Source organism: Branchiostoma belcheri, unplaced genomic scaffold, assembly GCF_001625305.1.
Source record: "Branchiostoma belcheri isolate BF01 breed outbred unplaced genomic scaffold, Haploidv18h27 scaffold26, whole genome shotgun sequence".
NCBI classification, from domain to species: domain Eukaryota; kingdom Metazoa; phylum Chordata; class Leptocardii; order Amphioxiformes; family Branchiostomatidae; genus Branchiostoma; species Branchiostoma belcheri.
Genome location: NW_017803865.1, coordinates 1,758,531 through 1,783,868, shown reverse-complemented (window position 1 = coordinate 1,783,868; position 25,338 = coordinate 1,758,531). Strand labels below are relative to the sequence as shown.

General features: G+C 44.5%; 3 protein-coding genes and 1 pseudogene across 11 annotated transcripts in view; 2 read left to right on the top strand and 2 right to left on the bottom strand.

Annotated features, from left to right (window-relative positions):
- Positions 1-4,548, top strand: part of LOC109471933 (acid-sensing ion channel 1-like) — a 13,794-nt gene extending 9,246 nt beyond the window's left edge. For 5 of the 6 annotated variants that reach the window (XM_019771436.1, XM_019771434.1, XM_019771437.1 and 2 more), the window contains exons 8-13: positions 717-869; positions 1,813-1,957; positions 2,528-2,584; positions 3,060-3,210; positions 3,520-3,611; positions 3,916-4,548. In XM_019771436.1, coding sequence (XP_019626995.1) covers positions 717-869; positions 1,813-1,957; positions 2,528-2,584; positions 3,060-3,210; positions 3,520-3,611; positions 3,916-4,103 — 786 coding nt within the window. In that variant the 3' untranslated portion in view covers positions 4,104-4,548. The remainder of the gene's footprint in view (positions 1-716; positions 870-1,812; positions 1,958-2,527; positions 2,585-3,059; positions 3,211-3,519; positions 3,612-3,915) is intronic. The other variant, XM_019771439.1, reaches the window with a different exon arrangement.
- A 574-nt stretch (positions 4,549-5,122) lies between these two features.
- Positions 5,123-11,017, bottom strand: LOC109471904 (RNA polymerase II subunit A C-terminal domain phosphatase-like). The gene is made up of 6 exons (XM_019771354.1): positions 10,675-11,017; positions 10,119-10,211; positions 9,099-9,207; positions 8,592-8,729; positions 8,219-8,451; positions 5,123-7,762 (listed from the first exon to the last, which is right to left on the bottom strand). The coding sequence occupies exons 1-6, from the start codon at positions 10,935-10,937 to the stop codon at positions 5,797-5,799; spliced, it is 2,802 nt and encodes a 933-aa protein (XP_019626913.1). The 5' UTR covers positions 10,938-11,017; the 3' UTR covers positions 5,123-5,796.
- A 1,937-nt stretch (positions 11,018-12,954) lies between these two features.
- Positions 12,955-19,324, bottom strand: LOC109471799 (annotated as a pseudogene).
- A 1,573-nt stretch (positions 19,325-20,897) lies between these two features.
- The window catches only part of LOC109471935 (signal-transducing adaptor protein 1-like), a 15,984-nt gene continuing 11,543 nt past the window's right edge, over positions 20,898-25,338 (top strand). For 2 of the 4 annotated variants that reach the window (XM_019771443.1, XM_019771442.1), the window contains exons 1-3: positions 20,900-21,143; positions 22,661-22,738; positions 25,139-25,258. In XM_019771443.1, coding sequence (XP_019627002.1) covers positions 21,015-21,143; positions 22,661-22,738; positions 25,139-25,258 — 327 coding nt within the window. In that variant the 5' untranslated portion in view covers positions 20,900-21,014. Of the gene's footprint in view, positions 21,144-22,660; positions 22,739-23,173; positions 23,278-25,138; positions 25,259-25,338 lie in introns of those variants that run through there. The other 2 variants (XM_019771444.1, XM_019771445.1) reach the window with 2 other exon arrangements.

Genomic DNA, 25,338 nt, shown 5'->3' with positions numbered 1-25,338 from the left:
CAACTGCTTCACCTTCAACTCCGACAAGTCGAACATGCTATGGCAGACGATGGAGGGGCATGGAAACGGCATGATGGTGTTTATAGACATCAGAGCGGTAAGCTAGGATACATATAAAGATTTAAGCTTACTTAAGGTGCGTCAATGAGTGACACTGCTTGCGCGTGAAGGCATCGTTAAGGTAATATTTAAATGTTACGTAAAGAAACTTAAAGAGTGACTAAAAAGAACCTCTACGCATATCGCGGCATATGCTCTTGGAGTGCTTATATAAAGATAGGTGTAATCAGTGTATGTGCGGCAATCCTCTTAATAATACGTTCCATATGGGAGATATTGTTTCTCAAAAATCACTGGTACAATGTTCTCATTTTCTGGATTATCAAGCCCCTATTTTTTTGCCTCTGATACATCTATGTAAATCGATACTTTTCCTAAACTACTCGGGCACATCGCGATCGATAGAAGATATACGAGAAACGTAATGCAATACTGATGAGCTGACGCTATTGGTGTCTTGATTGATGGATGAATTGATTGACTGATTATTGTTGACTTCCCACACCACACGGAAGAGTACACGGAAATCTTCTCGATAGACCAGAAACACAATTCTATACTTCAGTGGCGACATGACTTGATTGGTCAATTAATTGATTGATTGATAGATTGATTTATCCATCCATTCATTCACCGTTACTGACTTACTCCCACAGGAGGAGTACACGGAGAACTTCTTCTCATACGGAAACTCCGAGGTCGGGCTGAAGCTGCTGGTGCACGACCAGGACGAGCCTCCCCAGATGGACGCCAAGGGCATCGCCCTCGCGCCGGGAAACCACGCCTTCATCACCGTCAAGCGGACTGTGGTGAGCCGTCGCACTGATAATAGCCTCGGAGATAATTGATAACGGCAACAACACTTATGGTTAACAATAGCAATTGTATCCAGAGACGTGCCTATCTTGTACATGTGTCTGAATGGATTAGGGTTTGGATCGGGGAGAGGTTATGGGCAGTCTGTTGTATCCAAAACCGTGCCTATCTAGTTCTGTACCTGAACGGGTTAGGATCAGGCATCAGGCACACGGTTCTGAGTATTGTAGTCTCTATTGTATCCAGAAACGTGCCTATCTAGTCCTATGCCTGAACGGGTTAGAGTTAGGATCTGGCACGGTTTTGGATAGTCTCAGCGTATCTGAGAACGTCGATTTGCCTCAGGCAAGATTCTGGATACGCATAATCTGTCCAGAACCGTGCCTGAGAGCTCGAGCATGTTTTTGGATAAAGTACGGTTCTGGGTACAACGGTGAGTCCCGGGATAATCGCAATCACTAGTATTGGTTTGAAGTAAATATGCAAGACAAAAAAGCACTCTTCATGGAATGATACAAAAATTGCTAACAATAGGCGTGGGTTCTATTCCCGGGAGCCAGGAGACTTCGTGTTTCTACTCGCCCCTAGATGTTTCAGTTGCATAAGGAATATGAATATGAACACTAAAGCGACTAAAGGTAAACAATAATAGCTACTGTAAAAATAGCAATTGTATCCAGAACAGTCTTCACTTATTTGCATATCAATCAATAATTCGTGCTTATAAACCTTCCATTCTCCTGCAGTCTCTTGTGTCACTGATGAAAGGTAGTGGATGCTACCTGAAACGTCTGACCGTTTCCTAAATCATATCCAGTTGCTTGAGTAACTGTTTTTTGGCGTGTCTTATTACCTGGATGTCTAACCTTCACCGACGTAATTAATATGGATCTTTCTTTTATCTTGTCTCTGATTGATCTATTCCCCCCTCTACAGTACGAGAACCACGGCCCTCCGTGGGGGAACTGTCAGGACCTGCAGCTGGAGTATTACGACACCTACACCCTGCCTGCCTGCTACCTGGAGTGCAGGAGTAAACACGTGGTCGCCAACTGCAGCTGCCGGCCCTTCTTCTTACCAGGTGTTGTGTAGTCCTCTTAGAGCCCTGTCACACATTCGGAACCTTCCCCCGACCACCAGCCAACCATTGGCTGACGTTCGAAAGCACTCTGACCAAAATTAGGCAACGCCTATCTTTCTGTACGAATGGAATCAAATTTGAGTTAAATTTCATTGCTAATGTTAACTGCGCCCCGACATCCTACTCCCGAAAACCAGCCAACCATGGCATCCACACCCGAATGATTTAAATATTTTGAATCATTCGGCTGGCGCAGCCGAATCGTAGCCGACTTTGCTCCCGACCTACTCCTATGGTTGGGAGGAGTTCAGCAGTGTTTGGCGGAAGGCCATATTCGGTTATGTGTGACAGGGGCTTACAAGGGAACACCTGAGATCTCAAGGACACCTTCTTTGCAACAATATATACACAAAATATATTTTCTTGCATCACTGCACTGGTCCATCATTTCTAAGGGTGGTTTGAACTTATCGCCTGGCCAAATCTTAAGCCCCTTAAGTCAGTTTTCAATCAATTCCATCCGGGACAAGAATCAAAACTCTTCTAAACGTCATTTATTTTGTGACCCAGGAACAGCGCCATTCTGCGACCCAACTCAGATCGTCCAATGCGTCATACGTGTGATGGGTGAGTGCCTTCCGAGATATAGAGCATCGTACTACCTCATAAAAGAACAAGAAATCGGATATTTATAATATGTAAATATTGTACAGAAAATGCAGTGGAGGAAGAAATGCACTTTAATTGCCATTGCCCTCATAATATCACCGAAAGAAATAAGTCATTTGAAATGGTCACCAAAATGTTCCCTAGCTTTATTCACCTTCCCAGCCTACAGAACACTGCATTTCTATCAACACCTCCCAATTAATTATCTCCCAAAATGTTGGCCATTTCACACTCCACTGCACACAGAAAAGAAAGCAAACGCAACAACAACTACATCAAAAGTAGCATTAGCATTACCTGTTATATTTTTTACTGTTTATCATTTTATCATGTTCTTGCATTTAGCCCTCGCGCATTGATTTGCAATAAACTTTCATGGTTGGAGAACAGGAGACTGATCAAATTGTGTAATGTTTTTTTTTCATTCTAACAGCGAAGGTGACGTCTGGGGAGCTGAAGTGTAATTGTCCCGTACCCTGCAGCATGACCAAGTACAGCACGTCCGTGTCCTACTCGGGGTGGCCCAACAAACTCACCAAAGACTACATCGTCCGGACTTACTCCCAAACCAAAGACTACATGAGGTGAGGTCAAAATTACGAGTATGTGTAAAATACACGGAACACTCATAGCACTTAAGGGAACATTAAATCACACACACACACACACACACACACACACACACACACACACACACACACACACACACACACACACACACACACACACACACACACACACACACACACACACACACACACACACACACTACACACACACACACACACACACACAAACAACAACAACACACACACACATCTACACACATACCTTCTAACTTTCACAGAACTTTCCATCTTCGTTCCGTGTTGATTGCCCGTTGTTTGTTTCAGGGAAAATGGTGTCGTCTTCAGCGTCTTCTACGAACAACTGAATTATGAGAGAGTCCGGGAGCTGAAAGCTATGGACGGGGGACAGCTAGCAAGTATGTAGAAGTTCCTGACATTTCCGCTGAACTTAATTACACAAAAGAATAAGCAGAACAGTAACTTTGATTTTTTTCAGCTCCGAACCATCCTTCAAATATAACGATTGTTTTCGTGTCAATGTCACCTGATGATGTGTAGGTGTTCCTCAGTCTAATTATCTAAACGTAGGGGCACCGGAGAAATGACAACCAGATTTCGCATACAGCTACACACGGGTATGGTTCCGCATACGATACCTTCTCTTCTTCCTACTACTAGTATCGTACTCTAATTTGTACGATAAATCTTCCCACCCTGTAGGTAACATAGGCGGGATGATGGGCCTGTTCATCGGCGCCAGTCTGCTGACCATCCTGGAGGTGTGGGAGTACCTGTGGATGCGGCTGCTGGGCTGCCTGAGCAAAGCCCGGCGTCCTAGGACTAGGATCATACAGGTTCAGGTTTCCGAAAAAAACGGAGGCTTGAACAATGGAGCTTTCAGAAGCTGAACATGATCTGTCTGGCTGACATGTACTATATGTAGTTTGGTATGAACTTTATACTTTTAAGTTCTCGTTAATTCGCCAAACGGTGTCACAGTGTTTCTTTGTGTGCAGGTGAAGCTATACATGCCTCGGACTAGCTAGCTGTTGTGATACATCATTTTCCATTTTGGTGACTACAGTACTAGTGTGCTCCGAAACGCCATGTGCCTAGTGGAGGTACAGAGGACATGCACTATATTAATGTAACTTCATTTCATGCAAGTAAATATCTATTGTGTGATTTTATACTAGGAACTAATAAATATTTTCTCAAAGCATTTGCGTGCAAACTTAAAATGTGAGCAAGAAAACTTAAATCAGTTTCCTTGGTAAGTCACTCTTTAGTGATAGACAATCCAGCTATTGTAACTCCAGAGACTTAAGTTGCACCTTCTTTTCTTTTCTGTAAAACGTTTATGTTTGAAAATACAAATATAATATAGCAAACACGAAGCGTAACGTATTTTATTTGATTTGCACCTGCGCCTGCCTGGAGTGGGGAATGGGAACATCTAGCCGGGAATCTCAGCCATGCCTTGTCGGTGGTGTCTGCTAGCCTTAGCTTACCACTCGGCCATTATGACGCAACGACAGAACTGGTACAGAAAAAAGGACAAGACAGCAGTTTCACATCCAATTTTGTCCTTTTCTTTTTTTCCTAGTTGTTATGCCACTCCTGTTTTTCCTGAACCATTATAGGCAGAGCAGGACAGACTGCGTAGATTATGTGAATATGTTTGTTAGCGTTTTTAAAGGTCAGGTCAAAAGTTTCTCTATTTCTATTCTTTTGTGCTTTTCTTCCTTAAACATTTTCTATACAACTTGTTTTTTTTGTTAACCCATTCGTGGTCCATTTCTTAAAAGCCTTGAGCACAAAATGTATAAAGGGGATCATTTACTGATCATCAAACAGTAAAAAAGTTATGGTAATTCAGATGGTATGTACAAAAATGCAACTCATAATAACACTTCATTGTATTGCAAAGATATATTTGTATCCAAAACTTGTATCAATGAAAGAATTGTAGAGACTTAACATGCTGTAGAAAAAAAGTACTAAGTCTTGCTGCTTTCTCTAGCCAACCTTAATGGTAGTTGGTCCCTACTGTGGAATATGAACACAAAACTGCTAGAGGTAGTACTATGGTTCAAAGACTCCATGAAACATCAAGCTACCATCTAAAGTGAAAGTCCGTTTTGGCTGATCCATTTCTTAAGTTTGAAGAAGATTAGTTCTTCTGTGACCTTTAAAGATGAAACAGCCCTTAATACAAATAAGTATAAAAACATAGTTTTCCTGATACAATAACTTCCTAGCCCTCTGTGCAAAACCTGAAAGGTTTGTCCAATGTAGTATCAGCATATTTACATATAACAAAACACAAAAAACTTGGAATAACATCTTTAACATTTTAAGAATATCTAAATCCTTTCAATTGAACTTGTTACTGGATTCAAACTTTCATGTTGCGCGTGTAACATGAGCATGTTCTCATTATTATTATTTTCATTATAAAAATGGGCCTCAAATGTTTCTTGTGCCATTCCAAGTTTCAAGTGATCAGTCATATAACATGTTCATAGAATTCCTTTTTTTACATACACAAATGGCTATAAGTATAACACTACTCTGTTAGAGACACTACATCTACAGACATCAGAAGAACTCTGCCTCCAGTGCAGCTGCCATCTCATCAGCCTCCGAGTCACTACTGCTGCTGGACGACCTGTTTTCTTCATCCTCTTCCTCTTCTCTTTTCCTCTTCTTGCTCGCCCCAATGTCAGAGGACTCTCGACTGGTGCTTGCACTATCCCTGCTGTCCTCCTCCCTACCCCCTTCTCCTCTGCCCCCCTCCCCCTCCGACTCACTGTCACTGTCCTCACTAAAGGCTTCCTCCACTTCCTTATCCATGTTGGCAATGTCTTCAGAGGAGAAAGCCATGAGCGGGTTGGTCTCCGCTATTGTGGAAAGCCGACGTTTCCGAGGCCCACGTGACGAGGTCGGTTCTTCGCCATCTGCCGGAGAGCTCACATCTTTGTGGGGTTTCTCAGGGTATGGGTGGGGGATGAATCTGTGGTCCCCCCTTATCTCGGGATGGTTGAACTCCAGCTCTGTGGGATAGATGCCGTGGGCGGGAGGGTACATTACGTGCTGAGGGGGGTATGGGTAGTGCTGATACATGTAGGGATGCCTCCGGACTCTCTTTCCCGTCAGGGGATCGTAGGTTGCAACTTCCTCCACTGGCCCCTGAGGAACAACTGGCTGGGAAGTTGAGGGAGGGGTTTCCATAGGTTGGTTTTGAGCCTGCACTGTCTCCTGTCTATCAGAGTCTGACTCAGGTTTAAGTTCAATGTTCCTATCTTGCTGTGTGGAGCTGTCTGCTTCTTCTCTCACTGGAACATTTGCAGCATCTTTGGTGGTCAGTTGTGTGTCTGCAGTGATCCCGGGCCTGCCCTCCCCTGCCGGCAGCAGTGGTACATTCCCGGCATTGAGGTTCTCGCGCTCGGCGGGAGGGCTGTCCATGACGGGAAAGAGCCGCTCGTCAACGTGTTCCCAGCGCTCCCAGCAGCACCAGAGCCAGTTCCTGTCCACGATGCACACCCGGCCGTTCTTCCCACGCCGTGAGTTCCACTCCTGGATCGCCCGCGCCTTCTCCGTCCTCAGGTTTGCCGCCACGAGGTGGGTCGTCCCACCCTGGTCCTGCTCGCCAACTCCGCCGTCCTTCCCGGGCGGGACAAACTTCCGCGCCACGCGCGCTCCCATTAGGGTCGCCGCTCGGAACTCGGGAGACTTCTCCGGGACCATGTTGGTGGGGATCACGCCGCTGAACAGCAGCACGGCTCCCCGCAGGGTCTGCTTACGCAGGAACGGCACGATCAGTTTGACGTCGGGGGCGCTGGACAGGGACCCGGCCTTGTACTTGTCGTACGCTTCGTAAAATGTGTGGTGGATACGAACAAGAATGTCCTGTAGATGGAGCAGATAATCGTCCTCGTCGATGTGCCCAACCTCTTCAGGCTCCAGCTCTGTGTCCGTCTGCTGTTTCGCATCCGCTGTCTCTGCAGTTTTTTCCATTGAGCAACTGTCTTTTTCTTCCACTTTTTCTAAAGTTGAGACCACCAACTTCTCATCTTTTCTTTCGGAACCCGCTTCAGAGTTGTCCTCCTCTCCTCCCTTGGAAGAAACCTCCCCAGTATCAGTCTTAGAGGTGTCATTAACGTTTTGCTCCTGATCATTCCCATCAGCAGTAGCACTTGTTTTCTCCTCACCAGAAATCACCTCCATATTGTCCTGAGTCCCAGACTCTGACTCTGTGACATCATCCTTACTTTCCCCATTGCCCGGCAAGCCAGTCGTTTTGTCTGTTGTATCAGAAAGGTCTTTGTTGTTCCCTCCTTGTTTGTCCTCCTCTATGTCGTCTGGCTTCCCTGCCTGTTCTTTAGAGTTACCAGGTTGTTTAACCTTCGCTTGTCGGAGCGGGGAGGCGTTGGGATCGTTGACGTCTCCGACCCCCATGAAGTACTCATACTTCTTCACACGAACAAGGTTGGGGGCGTCGTCCCAAACATCAGCACGATCGTCGATGATGGCCACCATGGAGTCACCGCAAGGGAACAGGGATCTGGAAGGATAGGAAGTTGTATATAGATTAATATTATTGTCATTGTCATTAAAGTCTTCATCCAAAGTGCTCCTACACTTAATCAGTTTTGTCATCACTTCAGGGTGCCTATGTACACACTTTAGCTTTTGTGTATATAAAATTGGAGCTGTGCACCTTATTTTTGTCTGTGTGGGATACGTATGTAAAGGAACTACATGTATAACTGTACACTAGTATACCACATATTCCTGACATTCTAGAGCCAAGGTAATTGATAAAACTTTGTTTAAAATTTTCAACTTGCCGATAAATTTTCAGATTCATGGTCTAAAGAAAAGACAGGCAGTACAAGGTTAGTAATTAGGTTTTGCTCAAATTCTACTTTATTTCATGTTGTACACTCATATTTCTTTGGTGCACCTAAATCTTTAGGTTATTCAGGTGCACCAGTGCACCTATTGCATACACACCCACCTGAGGTTGGCGTTTTTCCGGTTCAAGTCTTCGCTCTCGTCTCGTGACAGGATCCGCTGGTAGAACAGCTTGCCCTTGGGGTCCAGGAAGGTCGCGACCTTGTGGGCGTACTCGCGGTTGCCGAAGGAGAACACGTGGAGCTCGTAGAACTGTGAGACATACTCCAGGAAGTCGCTGGTGTGGGGCCGCAGCCGCGTGAACATCTCAGGCCGGCTCCCGTGGGTGTAGATGTCCTGGGGAGGGGTCGGGAAAGGTCAGGTCAGAAGGTGTGTGTAACATCATGTTTACCAGGACGGCTGTTAAAGAAGCTTAAAGTTTACAGATGTATATACAGAGCTCCTCTCCCCCTGTGACTACAGTATCAGTGCCTTACCCTGACTCCATCGACTAGCCTGGGATCCACAGGCTCCTGAGCAGAGTGGATAAGAGTCTGGTCCAGGTCCACCATCAGGACCAGTTTGCGGTTGTCCAGTAGCTGTTTCTCCTCCCGCTGAGCCAGCAGACGGGCTTCCTGCAGACACACAGGACAAGAAGGGGATGTAAACAACATCAATGCAGCAAACAATGCAGGATAACTACTAAAACTCTTATGTTCTTTTGTACATAAACTTTGCCTCCTGTGTTAGGTATTCTATTGAGCACAGCCAACATACAAGCAACATATAGGCATTTCTTTTTGACAAAGACTATACCTACAAAGATGACACATGTGTACATGATCACAGTCAAAGACAACATACCAGGCTATAAAACTGCCATTTGTTCTCAAAAAAGATACCTTTACCAAATGTACTACTTGCAATTAGCCCTCAGGCAATAGTTTGCAATACACAATATTACTTACAATATGTGAATGAAACAAGAGGAACACACAACTGACCTCCTGAGTGACCCTGAGGCCAGGGACAGTGTGGACCATGCTGACCGATGCTGCTGCACTGTCCACAGGTTTGGGAGAGCCTGGCTTGGAGGAACGGCCTGGGGGACCACTGGGAAGGTACAATGGAGGAAGAAGTGATGTTTATGTATTCACTTATGAAAATTTTCCACACACATGTGGATGGTATGAGAGAACAGGTGGTAACATATTTTCTAGCAGAGTGCAAACTGGACTTTTTAAGAGATTCATTCTTTGCTCCCAGTGCAGTAGTCTTTGCACCAGATAGCCGTGGCGACTCTTGATTCGGGCTTACATTGCATTACCCTCAGACAAGAGTCGTGGAAAGATCCATTGGCAGAACTGCACATTTCCCGTTGGCTGCACGATGCTCCGTTTTTGACCCGGTTTTTTGCTGTCCCGAGCTTCCCTACAATATAACTCCACAATTGGCCGGGTTGTCGATGTTTAGATCAGCCTAAATATTCCACAGCGCGACAGAAAAGTAGTAAAATAGCTAGTCGGCACAAGGTGGCGGCCATCTTGGTTATAGTCGGGAATGTCCGCTACCGTCGTCGGGAACGCTCGGTAGCGTCACGATTACCGAAGCGCGACCGAAAGCTCTCCGATTATAACCGGAAAGGCTACCGAGCGTTCCCGACGGCGGTAGCGGACATTCCCGACTATATCCAAGATGGCCGCCACCTTGTGCCGACTAGCTATTTTACTACTTTTCTGTTGTGGAGTTATATTGTAGGGAAGCTCGGGACAGCAAAAAACCGGGTCAAAAACGGAGCATCGTGCAGCCAACGGGAAATGTGCAGTTCTGCCAATGGATCTTTCCACGACTCTTGTCTGAGGGTAATGCAATGTAAGCCCGAATCAAGAGTCGCCACGGCTATGCACCAGAGTGATTTCAGTGGACTACTCTACTTTAGGGAGGTTTGAGGAATAGTGACCACATAGCTTACAGTGAGTTCATCACACTATCATAAACCCAAGTCTGTGTTGTTGGGTACTTACTCGTCTTTCCGGAGGTCCTCCCCACACTCAGCACACATGTCCCAGATCACAGTCCTGTGCAGACATTTGGCCTCAATGTCCAGTAGAGCTGTCCTGTGGAGAGTCACAGAGCTATGAGTATGGTAGCATGTAGGCAGAAGACGTCAACCAATCAGAAGTCCCCATTTCATATTGGTTATGATGTTATCTTACAAGTGATTACATCCCATAAACGTCGTGGTGTTTTAATCCCATCAACACCGCGGCCATTGGTGACCCCACATGAAACACGCATAATTTCTGTTCGAATGACTGTGACCCTAACTGTTCAAGACAACCACTTATAACCTGTTTCATACAGTGGCCAACCAAACTCTAGATCTTTGCTCGCAAATCACAACTGCAACTGTGCATACAACTACTTTCGGTTCATCATCATAGCTTGTCGCCAATCCACTCCAGCCAGTTCCGCGCTGCTTCATTGGCCTCCTGGAGATCTGTGTTGTGTAACGATAAATCCAACGTTCAAGTCTACGACAATAGATCGAAGCGATCCCATGGGACCTGTAAGACTTACCCTGGCGAGACGATGTCGCCCACCGCCCGCCTGAGCTGAAGCACGACACCCACACGGTCCGCTCGGATCTTTACCTCCCTCCCATGAGCCCCCCTCCCACCCTGCGGTTCCGCCGCTTCCTCGGCGTTGTCAGCGCGGTTACCCTCGTCTGTGGCCCCGCAGACGGCCAGGACGGTGCCCTGGTACACGCTGTCTCCCGGCTGGACTTTCCATCTGACCAGCCGGGCCGTCGAAGAGCCAGGAAAAATCACAGTCTCCTTCATTTTCGCGCGGCAGATCGAAGCATCACCACCATGATGATGACGACACAATGCCTCCCCTCGCAGACCAAACGACCTGCAGTTTTGATATGAACAGCTAGGTGGCGTCAGTGAGCGTTTCAAAACATTTCTTCGGCTGCTTAGTGCGTAACGTTTATGTCTCGGTTGAACCCACCATGCAGAATTCACACTGGGAAAGGGTTCCTTCAGCCCACCATGCAGGTATATGATTAAATACTTTCATAGTCACGTGTTATGTACAATATATCTGGTGCAGGGAGCGGGAGAAGGAAAACCCGTTTGAAGGTTGCATACACCGGATAACCAAACCCGGAAGTAAACTAGCTAACACTCGCAACAAGAGAAAAGGTAGACTCGCGTTTCTGTTGACGATACAGTGCAATAACCGAGATATATCTTATATAACTTTACAAGATAATAGTTGATGTGCTTCTACGTAACCTTAAGAAGGTATTTCGAACTTATTAGCCTTTTAATCTTGTCACCGTCATGACCTTTCCAGTCAGCAAGGTCACATAATCACCAAGCTCCTCAGAGCTGCTTGCCACTCGTATTAAATCATTTTCGTGTCCTGTACGTGTTTTTGCGTGTTATTTCCTTGAAGACGTTTTCTGTCCCCTTATAACATGTTACCATAAACCCGGAAGGTCAGGAAAACAAGACAATGTTCTGTTTCTTTGCTATCCGTATCCGCCCCTCCCCACGCAGGTGACGCCCTGGCAGGCAGCCATGACAGTTACGCCCTGCAGGGAGTCGAGATGAAACTGTCTCCTTCAGTAGCTCCAACCAGTAAGGTATTGCTAAACAAATGACGTTTTTGCATTGTCTTAGGTAGCTAGCATGCTCTCAGAACGGACGAGGTTCTATCTAAGCGAGTGGCTTTATTTATTTATTGACGGTTTCAAGTACACTCGATCGGACCAAGTAGTTTAAAGACAGAATTTTGTTAATTGTAACGTTATATCATTTACCACAGAGAGGGCAAAATTCACAGTCATGTTCAGAAGTGTGTCAGAAATTCTGGTTCACTAGACAGAAAATGGCATTGTCAGGCCGAAACCTAATGCACATATGTCTCACAATCCCTTGTCAGGGCACACAGCTAGATACAGATACAGATTGAATCTAGTAAACTCAGCTTTAACCTTTCGACTATCCTTTCTACTTCTAGGTGTGCCTTCCTGTGCAGTACAGCCAAGCTGGCCTCTCCAAATCAGCCGCCGTTCTGGCAGAGGCTAACTATGATTTCTCCATAGAGAGGCGGGTCTTGGGTATGGACGCGGAGGGCAACAATGGCGGGAGTTAGGAATGCTGCTGTAACTTTCAGTCTCGTCTAAAGATCATATTGTATAAAGACACATTGCATATATGGTGTGCTAATACATGTATTTTATTATGTATATTGATACATATTGATATATATTTGAATGTACAATATACATGTATATGGATGCAGCAATAGCAAATGAAAATACAGAGGCTCAGAAACGGATGTTTTGACCAAGCTATGGGGTTAAAGTTCAGTATTGACAATCTTATCATATTTTGTGGCACACTAGCTAAAGTAGATATTAGCAAGTACAAAGATTGGCCCTATGATTCCATAAGTCAGCATCGACAGCTAGTACAATATTCCAATCTTTACATTATAACACATACCAGCTGACCAGATCACATGTATTCACATATCGCTGGACGCAGACTCACGGGGCTACAAGGCAGATTATAGTGATTGTAGAAAGTTTGCAGGTTATACAGTACAAGCAATGTGACAGCTCGAGACATGAGGCATGTATTGTATGTTCTTGTTCATGTGTGCCATTCTGGTATATCGTGCAATAAACAATCTCACTGTACAGACATTTTTCAGTGCTTCTTCAGGCAGGAGTAGGTCACCTTGCCGTCGTCATTAATTAACGCACATTACATTAGACTAATAATACAATGAAGCCAAAGTCTTAACAAGAGGATTCTCAAATACTCCTCGGCAATAATCGTGTTATAAAGATGAGGTAATATGTTCAAACGCGACGTTGTTCTCTCCTCTAACTTGTTCGTCTTCCTTTGCGACAGAAACAAGTCCCTTTCTCTCTGGCAGACCTTCGCACGTGTCTATACTCATTGTCGACAGCCGTATGAACGATGGTGGTGGGAGTTCAGCAGTATGTACAGTTCCAACGCACTGACTGGCAAAACCCGAGTCTTGTTGCGCTCCCCTTGAGCGAGACATTTCAACAACGTCTCCCCTTCTTGTCATAGGACTTTTGACGTCCGGTTTCCCACAACATATCTTTCGCACGGCGGTCTGTAGTTCCTTACTGCCGAGGCCATAGATGACCGGGTTACTGAAGCAAGTCACGGTCAGGTACATGAACTGCGAAGTGCGTTTGACGATGAGCACCGACAGTCTCTGGTCCTCCGATGCCGCGATGAGAGAGATGCCGATCTGAATGTATCTAAAGATCAGAAACACGAACAGGACAGTGATTTGCGCTGAAATGGTTCGTTCTGTCCGTTTATTTCCCTGAGATGTCTGGCTGTTATAGGACCGCCTGTGCGCTACAAACTGCCGTTGCCGCCTCTGATACTTTTTCGTCTCTAGATAAACTTTGCAATAGGAGAGGCAGATCACTGCGATGCAAGTCAACTCACAGACGACCCAGATAATGTAGTAACGCTTCTCGGCGTTTCCCCGGGTGCTTAGTTCCGGTAATGTACAGAAAGGGGCGACAATGTTGAGATTGTTTGTATGTATGTAAATGCCTACGATATAAAATAAAGCTTGTAGAAGGGACAATGTCCAGACGGCGACAATCTTTACCAGAAGACGCGTCAGACTTATCTGTTCTCTATAATGCAGCGCATTGCAGACGGCCTGGTAGCGGTCCCAAGCCATTAAGTGTTAGGGTAGACAGAGTAGCAGCAAGACGCCACGTAAAAGAAGCTAGCCTGCGTCCAACAGAACCAGACAGGGTTGGAGTTTTCTCCCATGACGATGTTGACCACCGAGCTGGGGATGAAGAGGCTGCCTTGGATGATGTCCAGGACGCAGAGACTGGCGGGAAGGACGAATCGCGGCCGCCACAGCTTCTTGGTCCGCAGGATGGCGACAAGGAAGAGACAGTTGAGGCCGAGAATCAGCACCAAGGACGGGACTAGCCAGCACAGCTGGAGAAGTCTGCCTAGCAAAGTTGTCTGCAGAGGGTCTTCGTACCGGGCTGTGGCGTTGGCTGTGTCGTTCTCCATTTCGGAATGGTCGTTTGTACCCTTACGTTTTGTACAGATGGTTGGAAACGAAAGAATTCGTGTTCGCTCTTAGCACGTGTCTCAGCTGTGTTTGTCAGTGGGTTTCGGTGACAGGAAAGGGCATTTATTTGGTAGACGTTTTCCAATATCAAACGAGGTTCACGGGACAAATAAGCTACTTAAGCTCGCACGCGGTCTGTTTCTATCAACGCCAGTATGCATTTGCGCGTTCATTCATATGGAGAGACTTGTACTTATGTACTTATATAATCGCATTAGACACGGTTTCCACGCAATACACGACACGGCAAACACAAAAGCACATTTGGCGGTTCAAGAATTCTTTGACGACTTATTGAGTACCAAACACTCGAGTACTCCTACAATATATGTTGCGTGCAAACACAAATCCTTGTTACCGCACGACAGCCATTATTGTCTTTTGAGGTCATACCAAGGTCAGATCTGTGAAGCACCTTTCACGATTTTGTTGGAATTCATAAAAAATATAAAGCAAATAACCCTGTATAACTGGCTGGTATTGGTCTGGTTGAAATACAAAAGTATTCTTGATGGCAAATCTATAATTACTTTTTGAAACTATAAAGGCCCCACGGTTGCAATGGTGCTTGTCAAAGAGGATTTGTAATAACTATTGTTTACTTTGTTGCCGCAGTGTGGTAAGTTTACACATTTTTGTTGACATTTTAACCATGCTTGGCATACTCCTCCAGCACTAGTGCGTCATTCTTTCTTTGATATGACAGGTCTGAAGCCCTTGTTATTTTGATTGGTAGACTTGACGCTGCCATCACGGAAACTATAGACTATGCAGCTACGCATGGGCGGTGTTATATCATACACAGATTTATCTTCATATTTATTACTTTATTTTGAGAACCAATTTTGCCTTTTTTGATAATATACACTTTATTATTATCCATTTTATTTTGTGTGGCATTGTGCTGTCATGACGTAATCGTAGACAGCTTTTGTCATGTCCTATGGACTATGGAACTTCAATGATGTGTGTCAACATGTAAAAAAATCAGAAAAAAAGTAATTCTTTTCGTCATGTTTTTGTCATCAAAACATTCTCCAGAAGGTTGTCTAATAGAAAAAGTGTCATTTTTGTCAACCAAGGGTAACTCTCGGCAAATTTTACTCTCGTTATCACACACACACACACACACACACACACACACACACACACACACACACACACACACACACACACACACACACACACACACACACACACACACACACACACACACACACACACACACACACACACACACACACACACACACACACACTACTCTACTACTACACACACACACACACACACACACACACACACACACACACACACACACACACACACACACACACACACACACACACACACACACACACACACACGCACGTTTGCGCGCGTCAAGCCTAAAGTATCAAAGTATCAGTTGGTAAAAAAAATGATAAGACAGACCATGAAGAGTTGACCTTGTCCGTTTTCATTTTCATGGTATACGTATATAGGTAAGAAACATGAGTTAAATGTTTACAGCGTTAATCATAACAGTTCAGGAGGCAGAAAGAGCAGATTGACAGCTCTGATGATTTTACAAAGTCCTTCTGTTTGTCTACATTTGGTCATTTCGTTTGGTTATCGATAAGGTTGTTATTTGCTGGTGACAAACTTGCTCCATCCTGACATGATTCGTAATGCCTACTCCGTCTTTGGACGATGCTTGTGGCCGAGACACGTCGTAGACGTTTTCCCGTTTTCTTGTCCAATGATTCGATCCACATATCTTCGCCACCGCGTTTTGCACGTCCTTGCTGTTTAAACCATAGATGACTGGATTGCTGAAGCAAGGCACGGTCATGTACAGTAACAGTGATACTTGTTTAGTAATTAACATCTCCAATCTTTTCCCTTCCCATGAAGGAGAAACATACAGACACAGAGCGGTGTAGCGTGGGACTAAGAACATCAAGAGCATAATAAGTTGTGATGAAATTGTCCTTTCCGTTCTCAGGCTTCTTGTGAACCCTCGCCTTTCAGCCAGATGTCTGCGTGGCAATCCATTCCGCGTGCGTCTCCTCTGATTGCCCTTTGTTTCCAGATACACTTTGCCATATGAAAAACAGATCACTGCGATGCAAAAGATTTCGTATGTTGCAGAAATCGCCGTCAGGCGTTTGTCAAAGAAGTCTAGTTGGTGACTCAATTCAAGTAGAGAGCAGAAAGGGTATGCAACAGCAATGTCGTCGGGTGCTGCTAATTGTCCGTACACTATAAAAACGTGAAACGCACCAAGTAAGATGGACCAAGTCCAAACGGAAGCAATTTTACCACAAAGACATTGTAGTGGTCCGTTTATTTGGTACTGAATGGCGTTGCAGATGGCTTGGTATCGGTCCCACGCCATTAGTGTTAGAGTAGACAGAGTGCAGACAGCGCCTACGTAGGAGAAACTGGCCTGCGTCCAACAGAACCAGACAGGGTTGGAGTTTCCTCCCATGACGATGTTGACCACCGAGCTGGGGATGAAGAGGCTGCCTTGGATGATGTCCAGGACGCAGAGACTGGCGGGAAGGACGAATCGCGGCCGCCACAGCTTCTTGGTCCGCAGGATGGCGACAAGGAAGAGACAGTTGAGGCCGAGAATCAGCACCAAGGACGGGACCAGCCAGCACAGCTGGAGAAGTCTGCCTAGCAGAGTTGTCTGCAGAGGGTCTTCGTACCGGACTGTGGCGTTGGCTGTGTCGTTCTGCATGTTAGACATGTTGATTGTACCCTAAAGCTTGGATATTAGCGATGAATGGAAACAGAGGAATCCGTCCTGGCTCTTTGCACGTATCTCAGTCCTGTTTGTCAATGGTTTGCAGTAACGATGAAAAAGATTTGGTTGACGTTTTCCTATGTCAAACGAGGTTCACTGGCGAAATAAGCTCCCGTTGTTTGCACGACGTCAGCATGCATTAGCTCGTTCACTCATTTGGAATGACCCGTATTCTAATAATGGCATTACACATGGTTTCCACGCAATACCTGACACCGCAAACACGAACTCACCTTTGGCGGTTCAAGAATTCTCTGACGACTTATTGAGTACCAAACACTCGAGTACTCCTACAATATATGTTGCGTGCAAACACAAATCCTTATTACCGCACGACATGCTTTACTGTTTTCATTGGGTCATACCAAGACCAGATCTACAAAGCGCTTGTTTAAGTTGTTATGCTTTTATTGGATCTGGGAAACACATTAACGCAAATAACGCTGTATGTTGAATAATTACACATTGCCTTATGGTTAATTTCGAATTTCGAATTTCCGAATAAGACTTAAAAGGTTGTGTAACTCAGGGAGCCTCAAGGACAAGGTTGCGATGGTGCTTCTCAGCGAAGATTTGTAATAACTATTGTGTATTTAATTGCCGCGCTGTGGCACACTTTTGTTTACAGTTTACACATGTATGACATTTTTCCTTTCCAGCAGAAGGTGTCATTCTTTGTGTTGGAAAGTTAATTTTAAATGGTAGACGTAAAGCTCAACTATAGACTATGCAGCTGCGCAAGAAATGATGTCATACCATACAGGGATGTTTATTTATTTCCATGACTTAAGAATTGAGAATCAATTTTGCCTTTTCTTACAACGTACACTTTATCATTATCCATATTACGGCTGTTGCCGATACGGGGTCACACATATATACGCACATGCGCGTGATCGCGCGTCTGGATTAAGATATCAATTGGTAGAAATGATAAGATAGACCATGAAGTGTTAACTATGTCCGTTTTTATTGTCATCTCATACATACACATAGGTAAGAAACATGAGCTTAAAACGTTGCAGAACGTTAATTATTACAGTTCTTAGAAGTGAGAAAACTGGGAGTAGATCGACAGCTCTGATCATTGTACCATTTACAATATCTCTCTGTCTATTTCTGGTCATTTCGTTTGGTTATCGATAAGGTTGTTATTTGCGGATGACAAAGTTGCTCCATCCTGACACGGTTCCGGATTGCTTCTCCGTTTTTAGACGATGCTCTTGATCGACAAACTTCGTAGACGTTTTTCTTTCTTATAGCCCAATGATTTAAATTCGATCCACATATCTTCGCCACCGCGTTTTGCACGTCCTTGCTGTTTAAACCATAGATGACTGGATTGCTGAAGCAAGGCACGGTCATGTACAGTAACAGTGATACTTGTTTAGTAATCAACATCTCCAATCTTGTTCCTTCCCATGGAGGTGAAACATACAGGGACATAACGATGTAGCGAGGGACTAAGAATGTCAAAAGAACTATCAGTTGCGATGAAATTGTCATTTCCGTTCGCAGGTTTCTTGTGTACCTCCGTGTGTCTGCGAGATGTCTGCGTGGCAATCCATTCCGCGTGCGTCTCCTCTGATTGCCCTTTGTTTCCAGATAGACTTTGCCATACGAAAAACAGATCGCTGAGATGCAAAATATTTCGTATGTTGCAGAAATCGCCGTCAGGCGTTTGTCAGCGAAGTCTACTTGCAGACTCAAGTCTAGTAGAGTGCAGAAAGGGTATGTAACAGAAACATTGTCAGCTACTGCTAATTTTCTGTAAATCGCGATAACGTAAAACGTAGCAAGTAGAATGGCAAAAGTCCAAAGAGTAGCAACCTTTGCACAAAGGCACTGTAACGGTCGGTTTATTTGGTACTGAATGGCGTTACAGATGGCTTGGTATCGGTCCCAGGCCATCAGTGTTAGAGTAGACAGAGTACAGACAGAGCCTATGTAAAAGTAGCTAGCCTGCGTCCAACAGAACCAGACAGGGTTGGAGTTTCCTCCCATGACGATGTTGACCACCGAGCTGGGGATGAAGAGGCTGCCTTGGATGATGTCCAGGACGCAGAGACTGGCGGGAAGGACGAATCGCGGCCGCCACAGCTTCTTGGTCCGCAGGATGGCGACAAGGAAGAGACAGTTGAGGCCGAGAATCAGCACCAAGGACGGGACCAGCCAGCACAGCTGGAGAAGTCTGCCTAGCAAAGTTGTCTGCAGAGGGTCTTCGTACCGGGCTGTGGCGTTGGCTGTGTCGCTAGAACTATTGTTATCCATATTATTCACATTTAGTAGACTCTGCAGCTTTGTACATGTAGCAGATGATTCGAAACAGAGTAACTCGCGTTTTCTCTACATGCGACAAGAGAAGATATTGGGCAGTCGTTGTCCTGCATTAATGATATATATATATATATATATATATAACCGGTGAAGTAATCTCCTTTTGTGTGTTCTAGATAATGAAAAGCATGGATTAACAGGGGGCATAAACATGGATTAGGGCATATGAAACGACCTTCAGTGATATAATCGCATAAGACATGGCTTCCACGCAATTTATGACCCCGCAACCATCTTTGACATTTTAAGCTCTCGAGTACTCGCACAATATATATTGCGTGCAAAAAGAGACCCTTGTGACCTCACGAAGGCCATTATTTACTGTTTCTTCTGGGTCGTTCCAGATCACAGTGTGTACATTGTAACTGGCATGTATTAGTCTTGAGTAAAGAGACTCTTTTTACACAACCATGTCTTTTATTCAGCCGACGTTTCGGTCACCTTCCTCAGGGCAATTCTGACTGGTTCACATTGCACTGCAGCACAGGTGTCGCTGCTATAGATGCATTCCAAACGTACAATATGTCTCTTTACTCAGAGAGACAAGGGTTCGGACAGTGTATTAGTCTGGTTTAGTTAATGAAGCTCCATCATCTTTTGTAACAAATTTTTAACTACGTATAACACAATGCCAAGTTAACGGTAACTTTGAGTCTACAGAGTTTACTTTATCTTATGACAACACACACAGAAAGAATAGGTACTAGCAGCATGGAAGATTTAGGAGACATAAATTACATACATTACGGTATCAATTCTCAAAGTGCGTGTGGGAATTTGTGCTTAAGCCACTTTGCTGTCCAATCCTTGAATAGTGTTCTATGGGATATTATATTGGCATGAATATGACAAATGTTCCATTAGTGTGTTTTATGATGCTTTTAATAAAATGTATTGTGATTGTCCTTATCGTATGTGATTTGTATCAAAATATAAGATTAGTTTGGATGCTCATAAAATTTGTTAGGTGAAAGAGACAAGGAGAGGGAGAAGGTTCAGTTAGAGGTGACAACGTTCGATAGTTTTCACTCGCTTGCAGTGGAGGCGTTATACAATGCGCCCTAGCGATATAACCTCGTAATGCAGAGTCTAAAGCAAATAAACCAATCTGATCTGCAATCACAGCAAACAAACAACACTTGTCTCTGACTCTATTGTATTTAATGAGGTCAGTAAACACATTTTTAAAGTCGTCACGCCCTAAGATGACGGAAGAAATGGCCGACCACGTGCACATCATGTAGTATAGTGCATGTATCTGTATCATTCCTCGCTGTAGAAAAGCAAAGATTATTCAGCGTTCAAATTCGAGCAAATCGAATCGACCAAATACATGTATAACGTGTAGCTCCGCGGGCGGCCAGTTCATGCAGTACTGAAAAGCTGACAAACTCCAGAACGCCCGACAAAACGTCTAGAATCGTTCAAAAGCAGCCTAACCTCTGCTTGGAGAGTACGTTGACCCATGGTATTTGTGCGGTTCCTCGCGTGCTTTTGTTATGCAAATATGCGGCTAGCTGCACGCATTTCGTTTCCGGGTATATTTGCGAGTATGTCTGAGTACCAAGTCACCGGAGACTCGTCCTAGAACATTCTTAAAGATTTGAGAGAGATTTAAGTATTCATGACAATGACTACCTGGCGACCGGACGACCGGCGAGCCTCGGCAGCCTCCCCTTGGCGAGTAGCCACCAACGTCAACCCAGATCTGCCCAAATATCACGAGGGATTTCTGGAGAAAAAGTTCAAGTCGGTGAGTCGGAGTGTTTATAACTATAAGACATCACCTTCACCTTCCATGTCCCGTGCAATACGTATAAACACTTAAGCGGGCGTGCCTGTGTGAATAACGTTCAGATGGCTTGATCTGCACTTTGCAAGCATGCGATCTAAACGAAGTAACGTCGTCCGTTTCCTTGTGTGGCATTCCACTACATTGCAGGCATGAAATGTCTTCGCCAAGTGAACCATAAAGGCAAACAGCTAAAAACCATCTAAAACCGGCTACCCTACTTCTTTCAAAGGAGTTACTTTTTTTGCTAGTATTCAGAGACTTTGTGGTGGTTTGAGTGAATAGTACACTAATACTTATTGCTGATTACGAGCCACCTTGCGTGCGTAGGTCAGGGTTGTTTTTACTCCAGGCTTTGATTCACAGGTAATCCCCGGGGTGGCCACTATAGCTACCGCTCTGTGTGCAATGATGTATGAATACCAACCGTTTGGGACAGTTGTGTTTCAGAATAAGAATTTTCCTTATTAAAATCCTCATATATGTCAAGTGGAGACTAGATCTAGCCTACTCCTGTCCTGTCTGGGTGGTATTTTAATCATATACAAAATGGGGTGTGGCCTAATATAAAGTCAGCACTCTGTACCTATTGAACCGTAACCGGAATTATAACATTTGAAAGTAACGCTTAGACCAGGATGGCTGTCTCGTGCTCCATATCATTAGACAGGGCGCGTCAAAATGTCAGAGTTTGGTTTGTATTTAGAGAAAGGTTAACCATGCAGGAAGCTCAGTGAAAATATGAATTGAAAGAACGCCTTTACCAGGTGCAAGTTTTAAACCAAACAAAGTTACACGATAGACATTATCATCTCAATTTGGGATTGGAATGACGCAGTTGTCTCGGAAAGCGACTGAGAGAGACAAATTCGCACGACAATACCTCCACTTTGTATTCTTCTCTAATAATAGGCTGTGTTCCCGTGTGCTGCTACTCGTAAATTATATAAGTCTCCATCACTCCAAAGCCAATTCAATACTTATTTCTCTTCAATGGCTCTCTGCAATTCTTGTTTAAACTTTGTCCTGCTTACATGTGCCATTGTACTGTAGAACGTTCCGTGGCTCGCTCTATTTACAAGCGACATGGGTGACAACAGACAGCAGAGTAACCCGATAGCAGAGGCACTTGTTGTTTGTCTTCTTAGACCACTGAAATAACAAAGCGTTTCCTAGTTGGAAGTACCGTGGTGTTTTGTATACTGTAAATACATGTTCGAAGCACTTAAATTTCACTGCGCGGTGAAAAGGAAGAGTTCATTTCAATTGTATCTTTGTATCGCGGCAAAACAATGGTAGTATTAACAACTGTGGAATAATGGTCGCGAAATACACGAACTTAAAACCATCGAGAAAATTTCAAAATTTACAGCACGCGATAAAGGATTCTTTTTATGATAATCAGTATGATACTTTTGATTTTTCAGCATATCATTGCTGTGACCATGTAATTGTCACGTTTTGGCTCTATTTTGCAGGGTTATCAGAGAGTCTGGGCGGAGTTAAAGGCAGACGTCATGTTTTTCTATCACCCAGAGAGACAAGACGAACACGTGGTAAAATCCTTCAGTGTGTTCTTTTCTTCCAGGCAATGTTCGTATTATATTATTCATAAATTGCCCTAGCTAACCAAATTTCTTTTGAGGCGTCCGTATCTTATCTAGAACCGTTATGTTTCTATCTAGTTCTCATTGCTTGTTATAGTTTAGGGTTAGCATCAGGCATGCTACGCGTTTCCAAGAACGTACATTAGCCCCAGGGGTGGTTCTGGATTAGGGTGAACCATCCAGAACCGTGTGTCTGCGCAGGGTCCTGGAGAAAGGACGGTTCTGGATATAACAGTCCCATCGCCTTGTAAGCGGTGTATGTCTCCTGTAAGGTTGACTGGGTCGGGGATTACCACGGTACACTGCAAACGAACAGAACGCAGCTTGTACTGGAACGTGAGACTGTCCTATCTATTCCTATCTATGTCCGAGCGTGGGAGTGTTGTGTGAGACAAACACTCAGGGAAACGACAGGGCGTTCTTGGAAGGGACTCCAGGGTTAGCAGGTATCTAATAAGTCTGACAAGCGGCATATGTGTTTATTACAGGTGAGGACCCGGTCACATTTCATGCCCGTAGCCAGGATTTTGAATGGGGGGGTTCTTCCGACTGCTTAAGGGGACCTCGAGCGCCGAGGTTCCTAGGGGGGTCCGGGGCATGCTCCCCCGGAAAATTTTGAAAAATGAACCTTCTAAAATGGCATTTCGTGCGTTTTTGAGAGGATTTCAAAGAAAAATCGGAGATAAGTTTTTATCAGTGACAAAGGGAGCAGTTTTTCTACGATTCCAGTCCATCTTTTTCAAGAAAACTCTTGGACCTTTACATAAAAAGTGGACCAAAAAGTGGACCTTTGAGCCTTGTGGGGGGTTCTTCCGAACCCCCCGAACCCCCCCTGGCTACGGGCATGCATTTGTTGTGCGATCGTCGTATGACATTCTTGGAATAGTCGTGCGTGTGTCGTACCAAATTTAGTTTCAGAGAAAGCTGCCTGGGACTCCAATCGGGAGTTGATTCTGTCACAGCCTGCTTGAAATACGTAACAATAACGAAATCTTATTTTACGATGTACTACGGCGAATGTGACCACGCCTTTGTTACTTAAAAGTAAGTCAGGCATCCTCAACTCATCATGAGGCGAAGCATGATGTTTTTTCCGTCTAGCTAGTTGAAGGGCAATGCACGGTTTCACTTCGGTCTTATCTGTGGGCAACCAACAATTTTTGCAACGAGGTCCCATTCTTGTATATAATGTTTAGGAACCAGGGTATATTCACGCCGAGTTGTACAAAAACACCAGTTATAAGTCCATTTAGTTGCAATTTTATCAGACTTACAAAACATTAGTACAATAGCTGTTACTGTGCAATAATAATGAAACCAGAGCTTCGAGCTGCGACAGTCGCTAGGTATGATTAAGATCATTTAACTGTTACATAAGGCCACACCAAGTAAATTTTATGGATGACGTCCTTTGGAGACCCTAAATCTAATGCGAAAGGGCGAAAAAAAAGAAGGGCCCTAAAAAACAAGATGCCTAGATTAGAAATATACTAAGAGACGACAAATGTCAGGACACAAATTGAATGAGGTGACAGAGTGTAACAAGCAAGAAGTCTTTTATTCATCATCAAAACAGCAATAAATCAGGTGGAACAGTGGACAGTGAAAAATTTTCTGTTATTGTCCTGTCAATAGTGCAATTTTTCTGTTATTGACAGGATGGTCCTGTCAATAGTGCAATTTTTCTGTTATTGACAGGATGGTCCTGTCAATAGACCCTTTCTTCGCGTTACGGGTTTCCCGTCAATCCGACGATTTGCGGCATTGTCGTGACTCTTTGGTCATAGTTACAGGAAGCGAAATTTCTTGTTTTTTTTCTAGGAAGAGGCCAAAATCAATGCGCGCGCGGACGTCATCCATAAAATTTACTTGGTGTGGCCTAACCGACAGTTATGTAACGTAAAACCATATACGAGGTGTCGGTGTATTGGACGGGACGTGAGGTTATTACTAGTAACTTGCCGCTGGCCAATCAAACTGTACATGTAGATGAAATCTAATCGAGGCTGAACATTTCTAACTCAGTGCCACCTCCCCTGGGCCTGCTATTTCGTCTCTTAATTCAATCATCTTTTCATTGTCCCAATTTATCAAGGTTCCCCATTCATTAAGTACTCAGATGCTATTTGCGATGTCCCACGTCTTTATCTTAATAAAGCTTTGGACAACAGACAGCACCTGTACTAGTAAGAGCAACCTGTGCCTCCCCCGGATTGTGAATGGACCCATCCGAACAGAAATAGTCTGGGTTCATTTGTATTACGTCAAAACGAGAGCAAGCAGCGCCTGGCGACAATCACAAGACGTCTTGTTTCTCGCTCAGTGTTTGTCTTGTACATTCCTCGACAGCTCGGCTACCTGAAGCTGGACAGAACGACGACTGTGGAATATCCCAAGACTAAAGGGAGGGACAGAGGTCACCAGCACAAGTTTATAGTCAAGTGTAACAAAGATCTGCACAAGTTTCAGGTACGTGGATGTTGTTCTTTTCTCATTATTGTCTATGACAGGAATGTCGTCGTTAAGAAGATATATCGACGGCAGGTAGG